The sequence below is a fragment of the Primulina huaijiensis genome, chromosome 2, assembly GCF_012295235.1.
Source record: "Primulina huaijiensis isolate GDHJ02 chromosome 2, ASM1229523v2, whole genome shotgun sequence".
Classification (NCBI taxonomy): domain Eukaryota; kingdom Viridiplantae; phylum Streptophyta; class Magnoliopsida; order Lamiales; family Gesneriaceae; genus Primulina; species Primulina huaijiensis.
In genome coordinates this window covers 32,005,855-32,027,290 of record NC_133307.1, presented here as the reverse complement: position 1 = coordinate 32,027,290, position 21,436 = coordinate 32,005,855, and the positions used below count along the sequence as shown (strand labels likewise).

At 34.9% G+C, this 21,436-nt stretch overlaps 4 protein-coding genes and 1 long non-coding RNA gene across 8 annotated transcripts; 1 reads left to right on the top strand and 4 right to left on the bottom strand.

Annotated features, from left to right (window-relative positions):
• The first annotated feature begins 123 nt into the window (after nt 1-123).
• LOC140971760 (E3 ubiquitin-protein ligase RZFP34-like) lies at nt 124-3,516 on the top strand. Of its 2 annotated transcripts, none has more exons than XM_073434205.1 (13): nt 124-250; nt 732-848; nt 1,002-1,089; nt 1,186-1,245; nt 1,736-1,768; nt 1,873-1,950; nt 2,035-2,078; nt 2,168-2,208; nt 2,294-2,376; nt 2,465-2,556; nt 2,630-2,699; nt 2,792-2,833; nt 3,128-3,516. In XM_073434205.1, exons 1-13 carry the CDS (start codon nt 168-170, stop codon nt 3,278-3,280), a joined length of 984 nt encoding a protein of 327 aa, XP_073290306.1. In that variant the 5' UTR covers nt 124-167; the 3' UTR covers nt 3,281-3,516. The 2 variants fall into 2 exon arrangements, with proteins under 2 accessions (XP_073290306.1, XP_073290307.1); XM_073434206.1 differs by lacking the exon at nt 124-250 and adding an exon at nt 268-596.
• Nucleotides 3,517-3,632: 116 nt separating this feature from the next.
• LOC140971761 (uncharacterized) lies at nt 3,633-6,622 on the bottom strand. Of its 3 annotated transcripts, none has more exons than XR_012174368.1 (4): nt 6,312-6,622; nt 5,728-5,874; nt 5,055-5,101; nt 3,633-4,125 (listed from the first exon to the last, which is right to left on the bottom strand). It is a non-coding gene; the product is annotated as an uncharacterized lncRNA (long non-coding RNA). The 3 variants fall into 3 exon arrangements; XR_012174367.1 differs by lacking the exon at nt 5,055-5,101 and adding an exon at nt 4,749-5,014 and having other exon boundaries at nt 3,757-4,125; nt 5,722-5,874; nt 6,312-6,620; XR_012174369.1 differs by lacking the exon at nt 5,055-5,101.
• A 1,243-nt stretch (nt 6,623-7,865) lies between these two features.
• LOC140971759 (serine/threonine protein phosphatase 2A 57 kDa regulatory subunit B' beta isoform-like) lies at nt 7,866-10,672 on the bottom strand. The gene is made up of 2 exons (XM_073434204.1): nt 9,154-10,672; nt 7,866-8,378 (listed from the first exon to the last, which is right to left on the bottom strand). Exons 1-2 carry the CDS (start codon nt 10,315-10,317, stop codon nt 8,079-8,081), a joined length of 1,464 nt encoding a protein of 487 aa, XP_073290305.1. The 5' UTR covers nt 10,318-10,672; the 3' UTR covers nt 7,866-8,078.
• Nucleotides 10,673-14,375: 3,703 nt separating this feature from the next.
• On the bottom strand, nt 14,376-16,343 carry LOC140971758 (protein NUCLEAR FUSION DEFECTIVE 4-like). Its single transcript, XM_073434203.1, has one exon. The coding sequence runs from the start codon at nt 16,220-16,222 to the stop codon at nt 14,489-14,491; it is 1,734 nt and encodes a 577-aa protein (XP_073290304.1). The 5' UTR covers nt 16,223-16,343; the 3' UTR covers nt 14,376-14,488.
• Nucleotides 16,344-18,012: 1,669 nt separating this feature from the next.
• Nucleotides 18,013-21,181, bottom strand: LOC140971757 (ACT domain-containing protein ACR10-like). Its single transcript, XM_073434202.1, has 6 exons — nt 20,668-21,181; nt 19,903-20,112; nt 19,609-19,714; nt 19,065-19,401; nt 18,650-18,934; nt 18,013-18,542 (listed from the first exon to the last, which is right to left on the bottom strand). The coding sequence occupies exons 1-6, from the start codon at nt 20,819-20,821 to the stop codon at nt 18,402-18,404; spliced, it is 1,233 nt and encodes a 410-aa protein (XP_073290303.1). The 5' UTR covers nt 20,822-21,181; the 3' UTR covers nt 18,013-18,401.
• Nucleotides 21,182-21,436: the final 255 nt, after the last annotated feature.

Genomic DNA, 21,436 nt, shown 5'->3' with positions numbered 1-21,436 from the left:
AATACACGTGGATGGTGGGAAAATATGGAGCAACGTAAATGTTTTTTCTTCGAAAATCGAAAAAAGGTAATAAAAAAATATATTTAAATTCAAGATTTTTAAATGTTGGGCCCACAGAAAAAGCGTACGCGCTTCTTCTTCCGCATATAAATACGACTACGCTAACAATGGAGTTTGTCATCATCCGTGAAACATCCCAATTTCCCAACTGTAATAACTTCCGTAAATACGACGTCGTCCCTCTGTTTTGGTATGAATTTCCTTCACCGCCTCCAATATTTCTGAATTATTTAATTTTGCTGTTGCGTTGGTAAGTATATAATTGAAGCTGGCGCCTGGCAATTGCTGGCGTGTTGCCTAGTGAGTCTTTGTCATTGCGGTTTTTAATTAAATTCGTATTTATTAATGGCTATGTGGGATTATAAATGTAACGCTCAACGGAAAAGATGGAGAAATTTAAGGGGCCCTCCTGATGATATTTTTATAATCTTGCAATCAGTGTTATAAAAATAATTTCTTTGTTGCTGTATCGTTTTAAGGGTTCTTGTGTTCCCCATCAGGATTTTAGCAAATCTTTGATCGCAACTCCACTAAGGGTCTGATTTGTGAACTTTCTTTTTTTCAAATCTCCTTTTTTTTTCCTACTTTATTATTGTGGATGTGTTATTTTCTTGTTTTGGTTGCTTTGTGCGCAGACTGGTGATTTTTATAGTTTATTTGCGATTTTTCAGGACAAATTCTGTGAGCAGACAAGAATTCGTAATGGACTGTGGTTTGAAGAATCAGATGATTTCTCATTCTTCTGCAAATGATGAGTACATGATGAAGATGGGTTTTGTTGAATATGGGTTTGTATCTCGGTCTCCGTATTTTTAAATATTCTAGCCTCTTATCTTAGTTTTTTTTAAAATAATGTTTGATCGGTTATTCACATTTTCGTAAGATGAATTTGTGTATAGAAGATAAATATTCATTTGGGAAAATATTTGACTGAATTTCAGGTGCTCTCATTACCAGAGGAAGTGTAAGATTGTAGCACCCTGTTGTAATGAGATATTTGCTTGCAGGCACTGCCACAATGATGCAAAGGTCCATTTTCTGTTTACAAATCTTTTTATTCATAATAAATTTAAGTTCTATTATTGTTTTCAATAGAGCTTAAAATTTTGTATTATCGATAAACAGAATTCAATAGACGTCGATCCACTCGAACGACATGATATCCCGCGGCATGATATAGAGAGGGTTAGTTTTAGTTTTCCTTTTTCTTGTTCGTATAAGTAATGTTCTCTTGGATGTGTTTTGAATACTATGAGGCATTAAGAGCATCTATGTTGAATATTTGAGGAATTGAAATGTTTTTGCGTTTTGGTCATCTAGAGTAGAAAGAGGAATTGAAGAAAAGAAATTTTATTCATTTCTGTCAATTTTTCAGCTGGATTACATGTCCAAAAATGATTCGATGCGCGAATAAGCATATGGCAATCGTCACCGATTCACAAGAATGCCGCAGCTTCTTGCGCATGAGCCATGGATACTCATTTTAGCTTGTTTTTCCCTTTTTGCTTATGTTGTAGCAGAGCGACACGGTTATTTTCTTGGTCTGATTCTTGATTTGATTGGGATCGTTCTCAACTTTGTAATGTTTTGATGTGCACGTACACAGATGAATTTTCTCGAATGGTATGTATATTTGTGATTTGATTAACTTGACTCGATAAATATGTGTATTCAGGTTGTCTGCTCTCTGTGCCACACAGAACAACAAGTAAGTCTCAGACCCTAAACTCATAGGGGTGTAATTCTTGTCATATTGCTTAAGCATACTTGGATCAGTTTGCTCAATTATTGATTTTTTTTGTTACCTTTTAGGTTCAGAAAACGTGTATTAATTGTGGTGTCATTATGGGGAATTACTATTGCCGAAAATGCAAATTCTTTGACGATGATGTAAGCTTCTTTGGTCATGATTTCGTGAACAATTAAATATTTGTTGTTGGTTGTTCATTTTAACCACACTACCTATTTTTGTAGGTTTCCAAGAAACAATTTCACTGTGATAAATGTGGAATTTGCAGGTGAAAATATTATCCTCCTTGTGCCTTTTATCGTTTCCTTCTTGCAACTTTGTTTCATTATGTAATATTTCTTTTTTTGGTTATAACAGAACTGGCGGTGAAGAAAACTTCTTCCATTGCTACAAATGTGGTAAGTTTTCTTAAATTTTCGATTTAGCTCACTAAATCATTGGATGTAATATAGACGAGTTGAAAGCGTGTTCTCTCCTTTTCAGAATGTTGTTATTCAAACTCATTGAGAGATTCACATGTTTGTGTTGAGAGAGCAATGCATCACAATTGCCCCGTGTGCTTCGAGGTAAATACATGCAGATTCATATGTACTAAGAAAAGTATATTTCTAACAGACCCGCTTTTTTATTAACTTCCAATATCCACAACTGCAGTATCTTTTTGACACGACAAGAGACGTCACTGTTTTGCCGTGTGGTCACACTATACATCTTGACTGCATTAAGGAAATGGAACGCCATTTTCAGTAAGATTTTAATCGTACTTTTCGGCCTCCTCCCATTTTTCAGCGCTATTATGCTAACAGCATACATATGCAGGTATTCATGCCCGGTTTGCTCGAAGTCTTATTGTGATATGACCCGTGTTTGGGAAAAACTTGATCAAGAGGTATATACACGAATTATACAGCTATTTATGTTTTACACTCGTAATTTAACCACTGTACTCTGATGATCTCTCGTGTATGCCTCAATTTTTAGGTTGCTGCTACTCCTATGCCTGAAATGTATCAAAACAAAATGGTGAGAAACATCTTTAGCCGTTGCCTATCTCACCTATGACTTATTTTGTGTGGGAGACGTGATTACTCGAGCAAGGCGACTACTATATGATCACCTGCCTAGTGTGGTGTTAGAAAATATAACCAGTGATTGCCATGAAAAACAAGTCTTTCAACTGTACCACAGTCCATGTGGCCAGTGGGTACATTTCAATCACTACGCCACATAGGCAAATTTAAAAGCCCCTCAGTTTTCCTTGTCCTCCCCCAGTTTTAGAAGGATATAAACTCAAATGAATAATTCTTGATGATTCAGGTCTGGATCCTTTGCAACGACTGTGGAGAAACGTCTGAGGTGAACTATCACATTCTGGCGAACAAATGCTTGAATTGCAACTCGTATAATACAAGGCAGACCAGAGGAAGCCATGCTTCTTGCTCATCGAGAATAGCAGAGATTGTTAGATGACACACAAATTTGGTGGCATGAATATATTCCAAGGAAGATGGAGACAAGACCGGTTGATGTGAATTATCAATTTGTTTCTTTGTTACTTTGTTACTTTGTTGGTTATTAATTTCCTAACTTAATCTCAGTATACTGAACTTTCCAATGGAGAACACAAGTTTGCAGTACTTCCTTTTTACTTGTGTATGAAATGAAGATCTATCTTAGTCATAAAGATTTGAGGTGTGTTACATGCACATGTGCTGGTGTATACATACACATATACGCAGATACGTTTCTGTATGTGATACGTGTGTGTATCATTGAATGTCGTAAGGAAAATGTAGCACTAAATGTGAATTTATTCGCACCAAAAAATCATGATCGATTATGATATAATTTATTTAAAATTTTCATCACCAGGCAGCACAGAGCGCCAAAATAGTATTCACTCTTAGATTTTTTAATTAAAATTTTCCCATAATATTTTTTTTAGAAAAAAAAAAGAAATTATTTGAGGAGCGACTGGAACCACAATCATATCCCTAACGAGAAGCCACGCTCGAAAGGTTGGAGCGAAAACCAGACGACAAATCAAAGTAGAGCAAAGATTTTCATAATCTCATTAGATTTTATTATGAATCTCCCATGTACAGAGTCCGGACAGTTACAGTACATAATGTCTAGGAAAAATGGAACCGTACAAGGAGGAGAGTTGAAGGGACTTCCTTGAATGTCTGCTTCCAGGATCCAAGCACGCGATATTACTAATTATTCTCGCACCACAAGCATAGCACATTTCACAGTTATCCAAGTTCTAGTATAATACACGATTTGTTAATAAGACTGACAGCTGAATCCATGAACTGCAACCACAAGAAAAAGTATAGACGTAACATATATGAGTGGAGTGGTGGCATGTGGAGTGATATCCAGCAACTTATGACACGTTCGAAAAGGGATGCTAGAAGGGATCGGGACCTCTTTCTAGCATGAATTTTCATGATACTTAAATTATCTTCACAAACTATCCCACTCGTGGACAAATTATCTTCACAAACTATCCCACTCGTGGACTGGATTAGAATTTGTCGCATTCCAAAGTCACTCAAAAAACCATCAAGTTGCACTATCCACTTCTGTTCCTCATCATCTAGCTAAAGCGTGAGCCACTATCCAATTTCGGCAACACCTCATGAACTACATGATATACACTTCTTTCCCTTCATGATATAGATTTCCAATCATAGGATACCGTAGGTTCAGAATTTTTAAAATGCTGCTTTGTCCAGATGGTGGAGAGAATGACGGCCATTAGAGGCAAGCTTCCCCCTCTTAAAATTTTTTTAACACTCTATGATCTTCATATTCGTTATATAGAACTTAATCTGTGTCATCCCCTGAATAAGTACTTTGATTTCACTAGTCCAAATTAAACTTGTCTTCTAATCTTTTTTGCGGTCGAAATTTTTTCTATGTTTAATGGTACCTAAACACTGAAGGATGATGAACTCTTGTTCCTTGTTAGCTACGTGTTCTATGACATGACAAGTGGAATAAAGCTTTTTGCGACCTCCTTTCTCATATATGTCATTTTAAAAAATCCCAACAACCTTGTTTTGCTGATATGTAGCCTGCATTGAACAGTTTAACAGCTTGGGCACAAGAAATAATAAAATAATAAAAGTTCTGCCCTTTCGATTGATTTGAGTTCCCGCGAAACTGGTTCGATAAATTTCAAGTCAATTTCAGAACCTGCAAAAAAGATGGAAATAGGAGGAATGAAAATTCTTACCAATTCATGTTCAAATCCGGTGGTGAAATTAAATGAGTTCTTCAAGCCTGGAATAAGGTCAATAGTGGAGTATCTAAGTATGGATAAAATTCAATTGGACCTAGAGGACTTGCAATACATGAAAACTTGAAAATCTAAAAGGAAGATCACAACCACGAAACAATAGACAAAGGAAATTGGATTCGAGCCCAAAATTACCAAGTTAGGCAGAAAAAAATAGAGGAAGAACCATGAATGATTGAATCACCACAAGATTTACATGATGCACTTGCTCGTTTCTACTAAAACAAGACTGAAAGGTGTCACTGAATGAGGGCGATGTAGATTATGAGCAATCCATGGATTACAAATTCCCTAAATTCACTCAGCAAAAGAAGACAGAACAAGAAAATCATAATTAACACAAAACACCAAAATCCTTATGAATACAGGATATATCTTGATGACAACCAGATAACAGATACACAAGAGACAACTAATGCACCATAAGCAGAGCCGTGGACACATAACATCGCGTGTTATACACAATGGTGTCACTCACTTCAAGTTTATATTACATCAGAAGTTCTATAACCAAACTGAAAAAAGTTCTTCCTCTTAAACATATTACAGTCCAGAAACATAAGGGATGGTGTCAAAATGAGAATGAAACCAGACGGAGGGAAACACACACCTTGAGACCAAGAAGCTTGATAGGCGCACTTGTCCTCGCACAATGCAATCCTGCCCTGCAGCTTCCACTACAGCCTCCATCCCTAGCCCATTTCCAATGGGATCTGGATGCTAAAAAATGATCTTCTAAAACTCATAACAGTTCAATCTATTATCAAAGAATGTATATTTACGCAACCTTATTATCAAAGAAATAAGAATCTTCACAAGAAATGTAGGAAGGGAACCAAACAGTCAGAAAGTATTACACTGCAATTTCAAAAACATAATAATGTATCATCCACAACTCAATACATTGTGATTATCTTCAATGCCAAATAAAATCTCAGAAATGCAAAGTGATTACACTCAAATTACTTCCCAACTCCACGGAAAAGAAAAATAGAGCATCAAAGAATCAAAAGTCTTCATCTTTTATGAATACCGATCAACCTCAATCTTTAGACACTTTTTAATCGCCTTTACAATTCAAAAACTAAAAAACCCATGTGAAAAAAAATACAAAAAAACAAAGCAAGACTGCGACTTTACAAAAAAAAAAAATAAAATCGAATACAAATAAAAATATAATACAACTACAATCACCTTCATAACAGATAGAGCACAGTTTGAATAGGAAGTCTGAGGTACACAAAGAACAGGCGAGTGATGAATTTTCGGAACAGGCTTTGCAGGGTGGCTGCTCCTTTCTTTGATATTGTTTATCGATTTTGAACCAATAAATACTGTAATCTGTATATATGTATGAATCTAAAACAGCAATTTATTCCAACTTACTCAAGCAAATTTTTACTTGGAGCGAGCGAGTGGTATCTAATCTATGAACGGGGAGAGCTTCCGTTTTTCAAAAATTTCTTTTTTAAAAAAATAAACTGAGATATGTGTAGTTTCGGTCTGGGTCCGGTTGGATTATAAATTAAGGATTTGGGGGATTGACGGTCTTGGAATTGAAATATCGTTTTAGTTGTTTGGGAACGTGAGATTCTTAAACAGGATTGGAATTTGATTGGGATTTCAGTGAAATCCTTCAAAATTGAATTGATTTCATGGGATTTGGATTTCAAAACTCTTTTTAACACTAAATATTTATTCTTTACAAATCTTTAATCTACTTTTCAAATTTTCTGAAGTATCAATGATCCCAAAAAATATTATACTATTAATTCAACACTTTACCATGTATTTCGATACATTTAATTTAAAACAAATTACAAATATTTTTATTTTAAACAATTCTATTAAAAATTTCATAATCTAAGTATGTCTCATGGATTTATTTCGGATTGACTCGGTCAATATTTAGAGTGAAAAACATTACTTTTAGCATAAAAATTAAAATTTTTAATAGATCAGATTAGATAAATATTTATTTCACAAAATTTACTCGTGTGATAGAGTTTTTTCAATTTTTATTTCTTAAACCAAACTTTAATTAAAAAAATGGTTTTTCTTCATATATTTGAAAATAGTTTTGTCCTCTATGTTTTAATAAACAAATATGCGTATTTACATAAATTTTATAATTAATTAAAGCAGGTATTTTAAATAATTTTTTAATATCTGACAATATTTTTAAAACGTGGAACCCACCCTAATTTGAAATAACATTTTAAACTTTTACCTTTTACCAAACATACGAAATTCCAATTCCATTTTTTATTTAGCCAACCAGACAGAGTTCCTCTTATTTTCACAGCCGCAACCAAAAACATTTCGGTTCCACATACCATGTTCTCCAAGTACGCTAAGTTATTTTGTCCCGCTCTCTCGACCAAAACGAATTAAAATATGACGTGGCTACCACGCGGGTGACACAAGGGAAGACGCCTACAGCACAATTTTTATAGAATATATATTTTCGATAACATCGACACTTCCTTTAACATATTATTAATAATAATATGTAACAAAATGTACCACTTATTTAGATGATAAATTAAAAGGTTCGATTATTAATAAATTATTCACAACTTAAAACCTACGAATATTCAGAGGAAAAGTTGCTAGAATTGGAGCAAAGCGCGCAATTTTAACCAAAGATCAACCCACATGCACATGGCATTGGCAGGAAATCGCGCAAGGAGGTACCGAATAATCAACCTCAAAATAATCGTAATCGAACTTAAAACATACGAGAGTAAAATGCTAAACATATATGAAGGCACTTCACAAGCCAATCTTAATATGCAGCACATTTTACATATAAAGTATGTCCTCACTTCGCCTGCTGCTTTGCCTCACATTAGATTTAGGAAAACTCACCTTTTGAAAGATTTATAAATGGATACCACAGAAGCCAAGAAGAGTAACCATAGTTTACACACATCCATCACGGACATTGATCATTTGACTTCAGCCTCCTTGAGCAGCTGCTGCCAATCTCTGCCACGTGAATTCTCGTTGTTCCTCCAGTTCCTTGGTTTTCACCTCCCTTTGTGCATAATGCCTCCCACACTCATCAAATAACTCAGCATCCATCGCCAAAAACAATTTCCGGACATTAACAGTTAGACCATGCACTGCCTGGTTCCAGTGGGATTGGATATTCTTTTCCAAAGCCTCAAATATGATAGGTAAAATGATACCACGATTCTGAGCAATCAAGGACACAATATGCTCATTATTCCACAAAAAGAGAGCTCGTTCTGCAACCTGCAACGTTCATAAGTCATAAGCACATAAATACCATCACGCTGACACAATGGTAGATATAAATAATGGTAAGGCAGCCTCTTTATTAATCAATTAGCTATGATCAGGCATATAGCCATATCCATTAAGTTCTCGAAGAAGAGTTAATCGGCATTCTTTTGTTTCCATAAACCATCTCTCACATTCGTGCAAGCAGCTTCCGATCAAGTTATACTCGTTTTCATCATGTAAGTGATTCCAAAAGCACCACAAACGATCCTATAGCCACCAGATTTCCTACTCTCAGCCAGAAGATTAAGAATTAGAGGGACATGCTATTAAGCTCTCACCGGACTATCTCCTATAAGGGCATAATCATTAAAGCAAATCCAAATTCATTGCAACAAGGTGGATGAAAAGTGAAAACAATGGAGTCATGTATGCGTGATTGATTTCCAAGATATGAATACCCAATTCTCTTTTTGGGAAGAAGTTGGTTAAGAAAGCTACCTAAAGCATTAACCACACCTTAATTCTTCTTAAAAATAAACATATGTTTTTGGAACATCTAAAAGGAAAAAGTAAGAAGTACATAAACAACACTGGAAACTAAGTTCACATTTCTAAGAAAATGACTCATATAAAATTGGAAAAAGAGCAGCGTTGATCAAGCTACGTGAGACAATAAACTAAAGCAAAACGTAGCTACAAAACAACAAATTAAATAAACACAAGATGGAATTGAAGTGAGCAGAAATCAACTGTAACACAAAATACTCAGGGTAAATTCTTACACCTGAAAATGAGAGCTGTTGAGGCAGCGAGCAATCTGTCGAAAAAGAGGGACCATGCAACGTTGAAATGCCGCCGCCTGTGTCGCCTCCAACACTTCCTCAAGTTCCCCCAGAAAGAGAACCTCCTTTTGGCAATTGGTGACGGGCCAATATTTCAGCAAACCCCGAATGACGGCATCAGCCAACTTGTAGTCCTTTTCCACAAACTGCGTAATGCAATATGACAGCTGGTGGTGGTAGGTGGCTACCAATTTGGGTTTGTGGAGTGGTATCAAAGCTCTAACTAGAAACAATTTGTGCTCTTCCTTCATTGGCAAGGCAAAACCATTAATTATGCTCCCCATTATCTCCAAAAGCTCTCCAATCCCGCTGAACCTCTCTGTCTCATATACGAACCTATAAAGGATATTGTTTATTGCTTTCCTAATAAATGGCCTATGCACCATGAATTTCCCGTATATTCTATGCAGAATAGTCTTCAAATACTCCCTCTCCCTCGGATCTTCAGAATCAAACAGATCAAGTAACTTCAAAACAAAAGAATGATCAATATACCGTTTGGCAATCTTTGTATCAATGTCGGATGAGACTACATATCGCAAGAGCAGTTCATAGACCAGCTGTAAATGTGGCCATGATGGATCAAGGTACTGGTCCTCCTCTTCAGGGTCAGCATTCTCAGAACCCGTATTTTCATGGGAGGCCGGGGGCAAGCAACGGAATATGTTAATAGATATCATTCTGATCATCTCCTCTTGATTAGATTCAGTTATTTTACCTGACCCAGCCTGAATAAAATCCACAAGCTCCGCAAGGGTTTGCCTTTTAATCTCTTTTTCCCTCACAATCTTCAGTGTATCCGAGAAATCAAAGAGGAAGCAGCAGACTTGCAGCTTCCGCATAAATAAACTCTGACGCTCGGTGACAGCGACATCCCTAAACATAGGTTGATTCTCAATGGAACCCGGAGGAGGCACTGCATCAGAAATCATATGATGCGGTTGATGTAAATTCGGAACCGCACCGCCCCGAGAGGCATGGTTGACTACGACGTCAGATGTAGACACCGAGCCGGAGCTCCGGCTTGGGGACACAAAGGCATAATCGGCGTCGGATTTGGCCACCTTTCGGTGGCCTCTCTTCATTATCTTTATCTTATTAAACATCCTCGCCCTCCGAATTACATTCAAAACCCTAACCCTAAACCAAGCATTTGCACCCTCTCATCTTAAATTCAAATGAACAGATAATTCCGCGCATAATATTTGACAAACAATTAATGGGAGAGAAAAAGGGTAACGATCAAAAGATATATATTAATAATAAAAAATGATAACTGCGGAGACAAACGAGCAAACAAATTAATAATCGGGAAGCAGAAGCTGGAAGATGACGAATACGGGAACGGAGGACGGGACGGGGAGCCAATCAAGAATCGCCGGCAACCGAATATTCCGGCGACCAAATGATGGAAGAGGACCACAATAGAGCGGTGCAGGTATATATACACACCTATATTTGTTAGAGCATCCACACCCACCAACTCATCAAAAAGCATGAGGTTCACTGTCACATACTCATTATAACAACATATTTTTTTTACCCACATCCCTTTTAACATTCAAACTCATTATTTATGGATCTCACAGTCCACTTAATCATCTTAAATTTTTTTCATATTAAAGGTACCCACATTGGATGCCACCCACTCTCCAATGTTATCAGTTTTTTTTTAAAAAAAAAATTCGATAATTAGCGAATGTTTATGATAAACCATCGCTATTTGCGACGGATTTTCAAAAACCGTCGATGAACGCGGGTCCCACACAAGTGATGAATATTGATTTAAATTTCAAATTTGTATGTTTTAAAAAAAAATTCGAAAAATAAAATAAATTAAAAAATAATGTTAAATTAAAAACTAACGGTTGTTTTTGTTTTTAAAATTAAAAAATTGTGTTAACGGCTAGTTTAATAAAAAAATTAATATATTCATCTATAAATATTCACACACTACACAAATTATTTCAAACATCAAAACATATTATTCTTCACTCCAAAAATCTTCTCTCTTCAAGAGATTAGGGGGAGATGGAATATTTAATTTTAAGTTATTGTAATTTTCGATTATTGTAATTTTCATTTGTTATAATTTTCATATTCGTTAATGTAACTCTCCGATCAATTAGTATTTTACATCTTCTCTTAAGTTTGATTTTTTTTTCTAATATTTTTATGCAATTGTTATTTATTATTTTATGTTGTACCGTTTTATTTTAGGTTTATAATAATTTTTTAATTTTAAATAAATGACATTCATAAAATTAAATGATTTTACGTATTAAATATATAAAAACATATTATTATTAATATAAAATAATAATAATTCAAATTTCTTAAAAAATTCGAAAGTGAATATATTTAATTTAAAGTAAGAGTAAGATGAATGAGTGGACAGCGGGACCGACAAATAATAAGTGTGAATGTTAAAATGAATGTGGGAGAATAGATGTGTTAATGTAATGTGTATGTGGCATGTGTACCCTACAATTTTTGATGAGGTGGTGGGTGTTATAACATATATTTTACATTATTTAAATCATTATTCTAATTTTTAAAACCATCTTATTTTTAATAAAATAATTTTATTAATTTTAAAATATAATATTAATTTTTTTAAAAATATATTTATTAAATAAAGTAGGTGTTCGAAAGAAATAATTATGAAATTAAAATTAAACAATAAATTAGAAATAAACCACACTTTGATGAAATTAAAACTAACATATGAAATAATAATTCAGAGAAAGTCAAAAATTTAAAAATTTAAAAGCAAAATTAAAATAATTAAAAAATATGTAGGGCCCACGCGTCAGCGACGGTTTGTGGAAAAATATCGCAAATTAGCAACGGTTTTTTAAAAACCGTCGCGATAAGCGACGGTTTTTGAACAACCGTTGCTAATTGTCGAATTTTTTAACAAAAAATAAACTGACAGAGGAGCGTTCAAATCTCTCAACCCCACTCACAATGGAGAAGAACACCTATTTAACACCCCATCGTGGGTGCCCTTAGAGATAATGCGGATAAACTAATATTTATTACATTAGCGCCCTCCATTTTACATATATATTACTTATTAATATTAATATTAAATAGGTCCCCTCATATTTTATTGTATATATTTCTTTTTTATTTTTTTTAAAAAAAATAGCAACATATGTATACAAATAAAAGTAAAATAAATGTGCTGAAAATCATACTAATCACTTGATATGTTCGAAGAATAAAATTGTAAAAATATTCAGATATCAATTTCCAAAACTGTGGTTGGTTTTACAACCAATTTTCAAAAAAGTATATATATATATATACTTTTCTTGATTACTTTGATTCACCTTAAATTTTATAATTATTAGACACGCTGGCCGTTTGTTAACTCCTGACTTAATGAATTTGTTTGTTCATAACAAAATTCAATTTTAGTTTTTAATACATCAAAATAATTCACAGGCAATAACAAATTATTGGTTGTTAATGTTTTTTTTACGGTACCAAGTTCTTCCAAGATCGCGATAAAAAAAAAAAAAGACCCATTACACCACAAACTTGACTCGTAATTGAATCGGAACAATATAATCTAATTTAGTACATGTATGTATCCTTCAGTAGCTAGTTATCTTGTCGTGGCGACAAATTTCTTGAACAAGAGCCTTAATAGTGATTATATAGTCAAGTAAAAATAAGGTTCGATGACTGAGAATTTCTTCGGAATGAATGATTGAAGCTTTTGACATCAAGTTGGGGGCAATCCGTATGAAGGTTCGAGAATGAATGATTAGTAACACATGACCAAATATAAGAAATTAAAAAAAATGATAGATATAAAAAGTTTTGTACTGTAATTACATATTATATAGTATTTCATGTATGAGTTATATGATACTAGCGGTACAAATGAACCAAATTGATCCGAATATTAGTAAAAATATAAGGCTCGAATTCGGTTCAAATTGAGTATATTCAAGTTCGAGCTCGATTCGAAACTCGAATATTTTAATTTTTGACTCGAGTGCTGCTCAAAATGAATTTGAGTTCGAGTTCAATTCAAAATATTCGAACCTATTTGCGAGCTATTCGAATTATTGTTCAAATATTAAAGTTCGAGAATGAATGTTCGAAAACACAAAATATATGTATTTTTAACATATAATTATATTATATGAATAAAATAATAAGACTTGTGAGCGGCTAACGAACTATCGAACAAAATAATTATGGTTCGAGTTCGACAAAATTCAAATATTTTCAAGTTAAACTTGATTCCGATAAATTCAAATATAAATTAAATATTTATCAAACCATTCGAAAAACTAGATGCGTTTTCTAGCTTAGATAATGCTAACTATAGACACAAAGATGCGTGATATATACACACGTGTTCACACAAATAGCTACATATATTGATTTTTTTTAAAAAAATCTGCTACATACAAAAAAAATGCTTGGTGGGCAATTATTTCCTTTGTCTGGGCTACACATATGATTAGGTGTCGATTGAAAGAAATTGTTGTTGATATATGTTTGGTTCAGTTTGATTAAATATCAGTTCATTTTGAGAGCAATGATTGATTCCGACAACCAATCTGATCGGACTTTTAATAATCAAGATTTTAAATTATTTTACAAGTTCTGTTTCTTCTTATGTTCGTCCTGCATTTTAACGTCAAATGATTAAGATGATGTTAATAAATACATTTGTTTTGTTTTCACGAGCTGTAGCATTATTAAATTCATATTTATATCGTTATTTCAAAAAATGATAAAAATTGATTTTTTATTTTTTTTTAAAAAAAAGAAGTAAACACTGGTTATTGCGACTAATTCTAAATTGATTTAATTAACTTGCTTTTCAAGAGAGAAAATGATTATTTCGATGTTTGCTCACCGCTATTTAAAGTTTTAACACATTAGTTAAATATCAAATATATGTGATTCGTAAAAATATATGTTTTTTTGTATCAAATTTAAAGTAACAAATAAAAAACAAAAATTCCAATAAAGCACAAAAAAATGAGAGCAACAAATTCCAAAAAATAGAAAGACAGCAGAGACTAGGTGTTCCATCAAACAAACATTCTTTTCATACATATTTCTTTGATTGATTTTGGTAGCGTTGGATTTATTTAACAACACATCCATAACTCGACCAAAAATAAAGACAAACATTAATTCAAGCATTTCATTCTATAAAATCTTGTATAATATATGATTTGAAGCATCCCGTGCGTCGAATCAGCTTGAATATATGATGATTTATTGAATAGTCATCTTATATTACATGGCCTGATCATTAGCCTGCTCTCTAAACTTCTTATATATGTCCCCTTTATAAAATTTCCTGGTTCTAAGTACCAAAATGAAGGAAACGAAACATCCAACCAATGTCGCAGCCGTGATTATCAAGAACGAAAGCTTATAGCATTCGACGCCGGTGCACGACAAGTGTTCGTCTTGTTTCCTCGGCACCCCTTTAGCAGCTAGTTGCCTAAGAGCCTCTTTATCATAAAAATGACCGGTTATTCTTACGTTCAGAATATAGGCCCCGAGCGGGCTCGCTGCCCCGCCTAAAGTATGCAATGTAGAGTAATATTTGAGACCAAATAGTTCGGATATGATCGCAAATATCAGCGGCCATTGTGCTCCGAAGCAGAATCCGATGATCACGGAGGAGAAATAGAGCGAATTCGGTACCCCAAAGGCGATCAAGAGATGGCCGACGCAGGATAAAAGGAGAACGAATGTGAGCATGAGTGGCCTAGGGAATTTGTATTTGGCCAAGAAAATCTCGGAACTGAAGCCCGATGCTACTCGTCCGAGGTAGTTCCATATGCTGACGAGTGAAACAAATGTGGTGACGCTTTTGCTTGGATACCCCAACGCCTTTCCCATTTGGCCTAAGTTGTCGATGGCGGTTAGGGTCCCTCCGACGCCGAATGTCACTGTGGTGAATAGTATGATCATGTCGATGCTGAAGAGTGCTTGCAGTATGTTGTAGTCTTCGCCCCTTTCCGGTGGGTTGAACACGTCTCGCCACCAGGGGAGCGGCTCTTTTATATCAGGCTGAGCGGCCATGTTTGGCGGTGGTTTAGGAGAAGGTTGTGATGTTTCGGCAGATGATGGTGGATTTTCAGAGATTATTTTTAACTGGGATTGGTCATTTTTGGGTTTTAATTTCTGGGCTTTCCGAAATATGAATTCTTCTCTAATTACTACAGCAATTGGAGCAAATAGGAAAAGTGTAACAACACTAGCGCCACCTGCAAATGCAGGCCTACTGAAAGCAAGAGAATTCTGTAAAATAATCAGAATCATGAGGAAACCAGCTAAACCCAGTGATATATAGAGAAGATGGTAGAAGATTTTCTGCTCATTTTCCTGTCGAGTTAGTTTCATGAGCCGCACAGTTCGTAGAAAAAAGCAATTCACCGCCGCCGGAAGCCAGCCGATGAGGAAGATCAGATCCCTGGAGTTGTTCCCGTAGAAGGCGTGGTAAAGCTGCGTGATAATAGCGCCACTAAGCCCGGTGAACCCCTTGAGTAAACCTATGACAATCCCCCTACTCTCCGGGAAATTCTTGACGCAGGTAACTAACGCGCCCGTGTTCGCAAATGTCTGCGAATTTGCGCCGATGCAGATGAACAAGCACATCTGCCACACCGGGGGCTTCGGAGTTCTTCTGGTGACGGCGAGCCATATCATGAAGTAGCCGGAGAAGTTCATGGCCATGCCGATGGCGAGCACAACCCACGGCGGCGTGACCTCATTGATTACACCGGACATGAGTCCGATGTTTCCTCCCAGATCTTTGAAGAAGCCAAGGAGGTTCAAGGTTGTTTGGTCGTAGCCCAGTGAGGTTTTGATCGCGTCGGAGTAGGCACCAAACATGTACGTGGCACCGGACATCGACATGATTAGCAGGGATGCGAAGACCATGAACCACCGCCCGGTAATTGCTCGGAGGACGAAGCGTCTCGCCGACGTACCCCCGGTTAGCGTCGCTGCTGCCATGCTGATTTCTTCCGTAAACTCGTCCACTCCTTGTTTAGAAACACGAGTTTAAAATGTCTTGCAACATCCAAGAAATGTTAAAGATTATATATAAGCATGCTAACCTTATATTGGTTGGACGAGAATTTGAACTCATTCTGAATTACTAATTACTAATTACTAAATACTAAATACTAAATACTAAAGTATAAGTTTCGTAAATAAAAATAGTACATATGTACACATACATGACACGATTATATACTGATAATAAAACTATTAGCCATTTACTCCCTAAGACTTAAGAAGTCAAGTGTAAGTAAACACACATCTTGTGGTTGCCATAAAATGTGGAATTTGGACCATAGGAAATGAAAAGCTTGTGTTTTTAGTTTCATAAATTTGGGAAATAAGAGGCCAAAATAGCGATAATGTTGAAAGTGAAGTGAGTGTCGACCTCTTACTTGGCTCTTTGATCAATACACTGAATCCACCATTGTTGACCTCGCTGACCTATTAATCAATCAGAGATCAATCATTCATATCTGTTTAATATTTCATATAGACAAGAAATAATATCAGCCAATTTGGATACGCAACTAATTCGATTGAAACTAGGCAATGGGAATAATCAACCAATCCGTATGGTTTGCTCACACAAAAAAAAATTATAACATATTATATCCTTCGAAAGAGTATTGGATAGTCGATATCATTTTAATTATCGGCCGATGAGCTAGTCAAAGTGTAACATAGCATTAAATACTAAACTTCTTCATCGACATTTTTCGAGTAAATTTTTCGCTCCGGTTTATCTGATAAACATAGTTTACAAACTATTGTTTTAGTCCATAAGTCTATTGGTATAACAAATGACATTTTAAAATATTCGGCAATTTATTGTAAAATCTATTGGTATAACAAATGGCATTTTAATTGACAGTAATAATTTTAGCACAAGTATTTCGACAATCATTATATATATCATAAAAATAATCAATCAAATATTTTTCCTCTGCCATGATATATATGAAGCTATGTCACACCGTAACATATTCTCATATCCATGATAATAATATAAGTTTATTAAAATATTATGTGAACTTGGAACATTGAAAAGAAGTAAAAATAATTAAAGCATACATCGTAAATAATTTTGAGAAATGGGTGTCTGTATGAGTTTTACAAATTTATTGTTCCAAATATAGAAACTTTTTGTTTTTTATATCTTAAGAAATAAAACACGTTCGTTAAAAAAATAAATAACTCTTGTTCAAGAGCAAGAATAAGTAATTTCAAAACTTATATCTCTCTTTAAATACAAGAAGAGTAATATCTTGTGAGACGGTCTCACGAATCTTTATCTGTAAAACGAGTCAAACTTATCGATATTCACAATAAAAAGTAATACTCTTCGTATAAAAAATAATATTTTTTCATGGATAACCCAAATAAGAGATCTGTCTCACAAAATACGACCCATAAGACCGTCTCACACAAGTTTTTGTCATACAAGAATCACTAAGATATCCAAAAATTAAAAGTACTAGTTAAAATTATTTTTTTTTAAAAAAAAAAAAAAAAACCAAACTTATCAAAAATGGTTTTTTTGGCTGTAAAATGATAATGTATATTGTGATACCTTACATAACCATATCGTTTACTGACATGCCAGCATAAGACAGCATCGTACGCAAAATTACCAGCATTGGAGATGGGTAGTCAAAGTTTGAACATTTTCAAGAAAACTCTATAGCAAATCAATGGTACTAAAAAAAATAAAACAACGAAATAAACACAAAAATAGTCTAGAAATATCAATTTCCCGGTAGAATGTAGGGTTTATACTTAGCAGATACATGTTTACAAAAAAAAATACACACATACAAGCATAAATAAGCTGTATTTCGGATAAACGTCATACAACGGGCGCAGATTCGTGTACTACACAATCGTCGCCACTTCAGATAACGGGAAAATACGTCTTTAACAGATATTTACATCTTCTTCTCCTTGATACTTCGTCTCAAACTAGCAGGTAGGCTGTGCAAACGCTAATCAAGAATTGCAAGCTAAATTCTTTATAGTGTGTATATATTATATGTATACATACATGGAGTAGACATATTTACATTTCGATGTCTAGCCTATTAAGTGTGAGGTGTACCATGGTTGAGGAGCTCGTTGTATCATAGGAAAATTATGGTTCCCAACTCATCAGCATACTCCAAACGGTCTCTTCTATCGCGGTTTTTGATATGGAAACATTGTCTCCTTCATCGAGTAAAACTCTGTAGATTTCCCATTCACGATCCCCGATCATGTACCTTCCTATGTCAGCCTTTAAAGATAATATACAGCGTGAAAAGGTGGAGAGGAAATCAATATTCAAAAAATAGTTAAAAAAAAAAGAATGAGAGCTACTCAAGAAGGTTCATTGAGAAGTACCAAAAAGATCCCTTTATCGAGTAACTTGAGAGCAAGGGTTATGTCATAAAAAACGAGGGGGCGTCCCTTGCCTGATAACTCTACAGGATTTGCGACTAACAGTTCTGTGTCAGGGCCACGATTAATCAATGCTACTCTGAGAGGTCTGCTTAGCTCCACTCGAAGGCGAGAGCATAATGACTTTTGTTTACTGAGGTCGATTATCTTCTTACCATCTGCTTGCATGATAAACAAGTCTAGTTCACATTCTGATTTCTCTTTCTTTGTGAATCGACCATAAGAAATCTGGGGTACAAAAGCATTAAGCTTACAACCACATTGGAAAAAACAGATGTCTGAAGATGTCGTGAAAAAATGACTTAAAATGATGATACGTCTGTGTATGATGCTACAATTAAACTATTAAATCACATACCTGGATGTTATAATCTTTAAAAGTTCGCATCACGTCAAACAATAAACCTTTGTGATCTTGGCAAACAATTTGGACAAGAGTGTGAGCCGGACTCAACAAGTTATCTATCGTGATGGACGGACTCTTGAATGCCACAGTTCTATTTTGGTGCTCGTCTGGTGTCTCTAAATAGAACATCTCGTCGGTAATTGCATCTGAAAGAAACGAGGGCCCTTGTGACGAACTCGTAATTTCAGGACCAACCATTTCGATCTCGCAACTTATCATCGAATCCCCAAGAACAGCTCTTAAATGGCCGTAGGTGTCATCTTTTCTCTTCTTCGTATGCAAAAGTTCCCTAGTAAATCACCGAAAGTAAGGCGTGACATAATCATACTCCAACAAAATTCAGGAAATCTAAAAAAGGAGCTAAAAGCATATAAATTCCTCCCATGCTCATGAACATCCCACAAAAAATTAGTGTTTAGCGAGCTGCAAAATCAAAGCCTAGTTAAATGAAGCAACCTCATGCTAGTTTCAAGACAAGTGTTAAAAAATGCAGAACCTTGTGTCGGTTATGAAGAAGAGATCCATTGCTTTCCCATCTGGAGTCATTGAAACCTTCACTCTCTTTATTATAAGCTCGAGCTCACAAAGAACCTCCGTCACATCTGTCAAAAAATTCTCTATATTTTCAACTAGTGGATCTAATCGAGACATCCTTCTCGATCGAGGTACTTTAGCACCAACGAGATGCCAGAACCACGGGAATACCAAATGCAAAATACAAAATACAGACCATTATAATTATCCAACTTGAATTTACAGAACCTTACCGCTGCAAAATTACAGCATTTACCGTGCAAAAGACCTTTTCGGTCATGACAACAGAACTTCAAGAGGAAAACATCGGAGGGTTTTGTTTCGGCCTCTTCGGATAATATCACAGATGCCAAGGAACAGGATGGGCACGCCTCCATCAATCTTTTCTTCAATAAACTCCATCTTGTACTCGGTTTGCCCACCACCCAGAACACTATGTAACACCATTTTCCATCCGTAGACATGTCTTTAAACACGCGATCAAATGGACAGGCATGAAGGAAAATTTACAAAATAATTAGGAAAAAGCTACCATCTATCACAAATGAAGAATTTCAAGTGTAACAGCTGGATTTCTAGGAAACCATCTTTTTTAAACTGTAAAACCACATTCGATTTTTAATTGTCAACCAATATTTTACATAACAAAACTTGGAAAAATAAATAAAAACAGAAAAAAACTTCAAACTGAAATTCTGGCAGGGTTATTTTTAAATTTTTTTCACTTGGCTAAGATTAAGTTTGCACCGACAGCAGCCGAATACTCACACTTTTACAACGAAACTTAATCCAGTAAATTTAGAGATAAAAATCTAAGAGCAACACAATCTTTCAAAGAACTTTTACTCCAGTCCAACATAATTAAATCCCAGAAAATACACAACACACATTTGTTAAAACAAGGTACTTTTGAATTATAACAACGTGTCTCTACGTTCTTGTTCTCCAATGCAACAGAAAACTACAATTCATTCACTTCTAAACACGGAGACAAATTAAGCCATGGTGAGAATATATTTACCAGTTCTTACAACCGTTAGCCCAAAGAAGAGAATTATGCGGCAGAGATCACACCCTAAACCAGTTTTGTCCCGACAATTCACAGTAATCACACTGGGCTCCTCCTCTTTCTCGGACAATCTAATTAACACCGCATCATCATACAAAATCCCCATCTCTCCCGCCTCTATCCCTTCAATTTTCAACCAAAAAGATTGAATCTTTCCCTAGTAACAGACCCAAAATTTTGTTTTTTTAACAAAAACAACAAAGTGGGCACTGATTTTATTAGGAATTGGTAACTTTCCTCCTCTATGGCCTCTTTTACATCGAAGATTGGTAACAAGTAGTTTTCACTGACCATAGGCACCAAACATACTGAAAGAGGACCTAGTGATTAAAAAAAACTAAATTCGGTGAGTCACACTATTTCTTGTGAATCACTCGTGCTTTTTTCTTGGTCAGGTGAAAAGTTTCCTACAAACTTTAAAAAAAAAAAATTGGTGCAATGAATGCAGGCTTCTCTCGAAGTTTTCAGAATCATAAATTTATCATTGGCTATAGTTTTCTGATCTGAAAAAGTTCTTTACTATTCTATTAAATATATGATTTTTCACAAAACGTTTTTTAATGGAAATGAATTAAATTTTTTTGAAAAATTGAAATAGAAGTTTAAATATTATAATTTTTTACATGTTAATAGTAATTTGGCTACATTATAAAAGAAAAATAATAAACAATAAAATACTTTTCAAATTACAACTTCTATTGATACAGCTCGGTGGAATCAT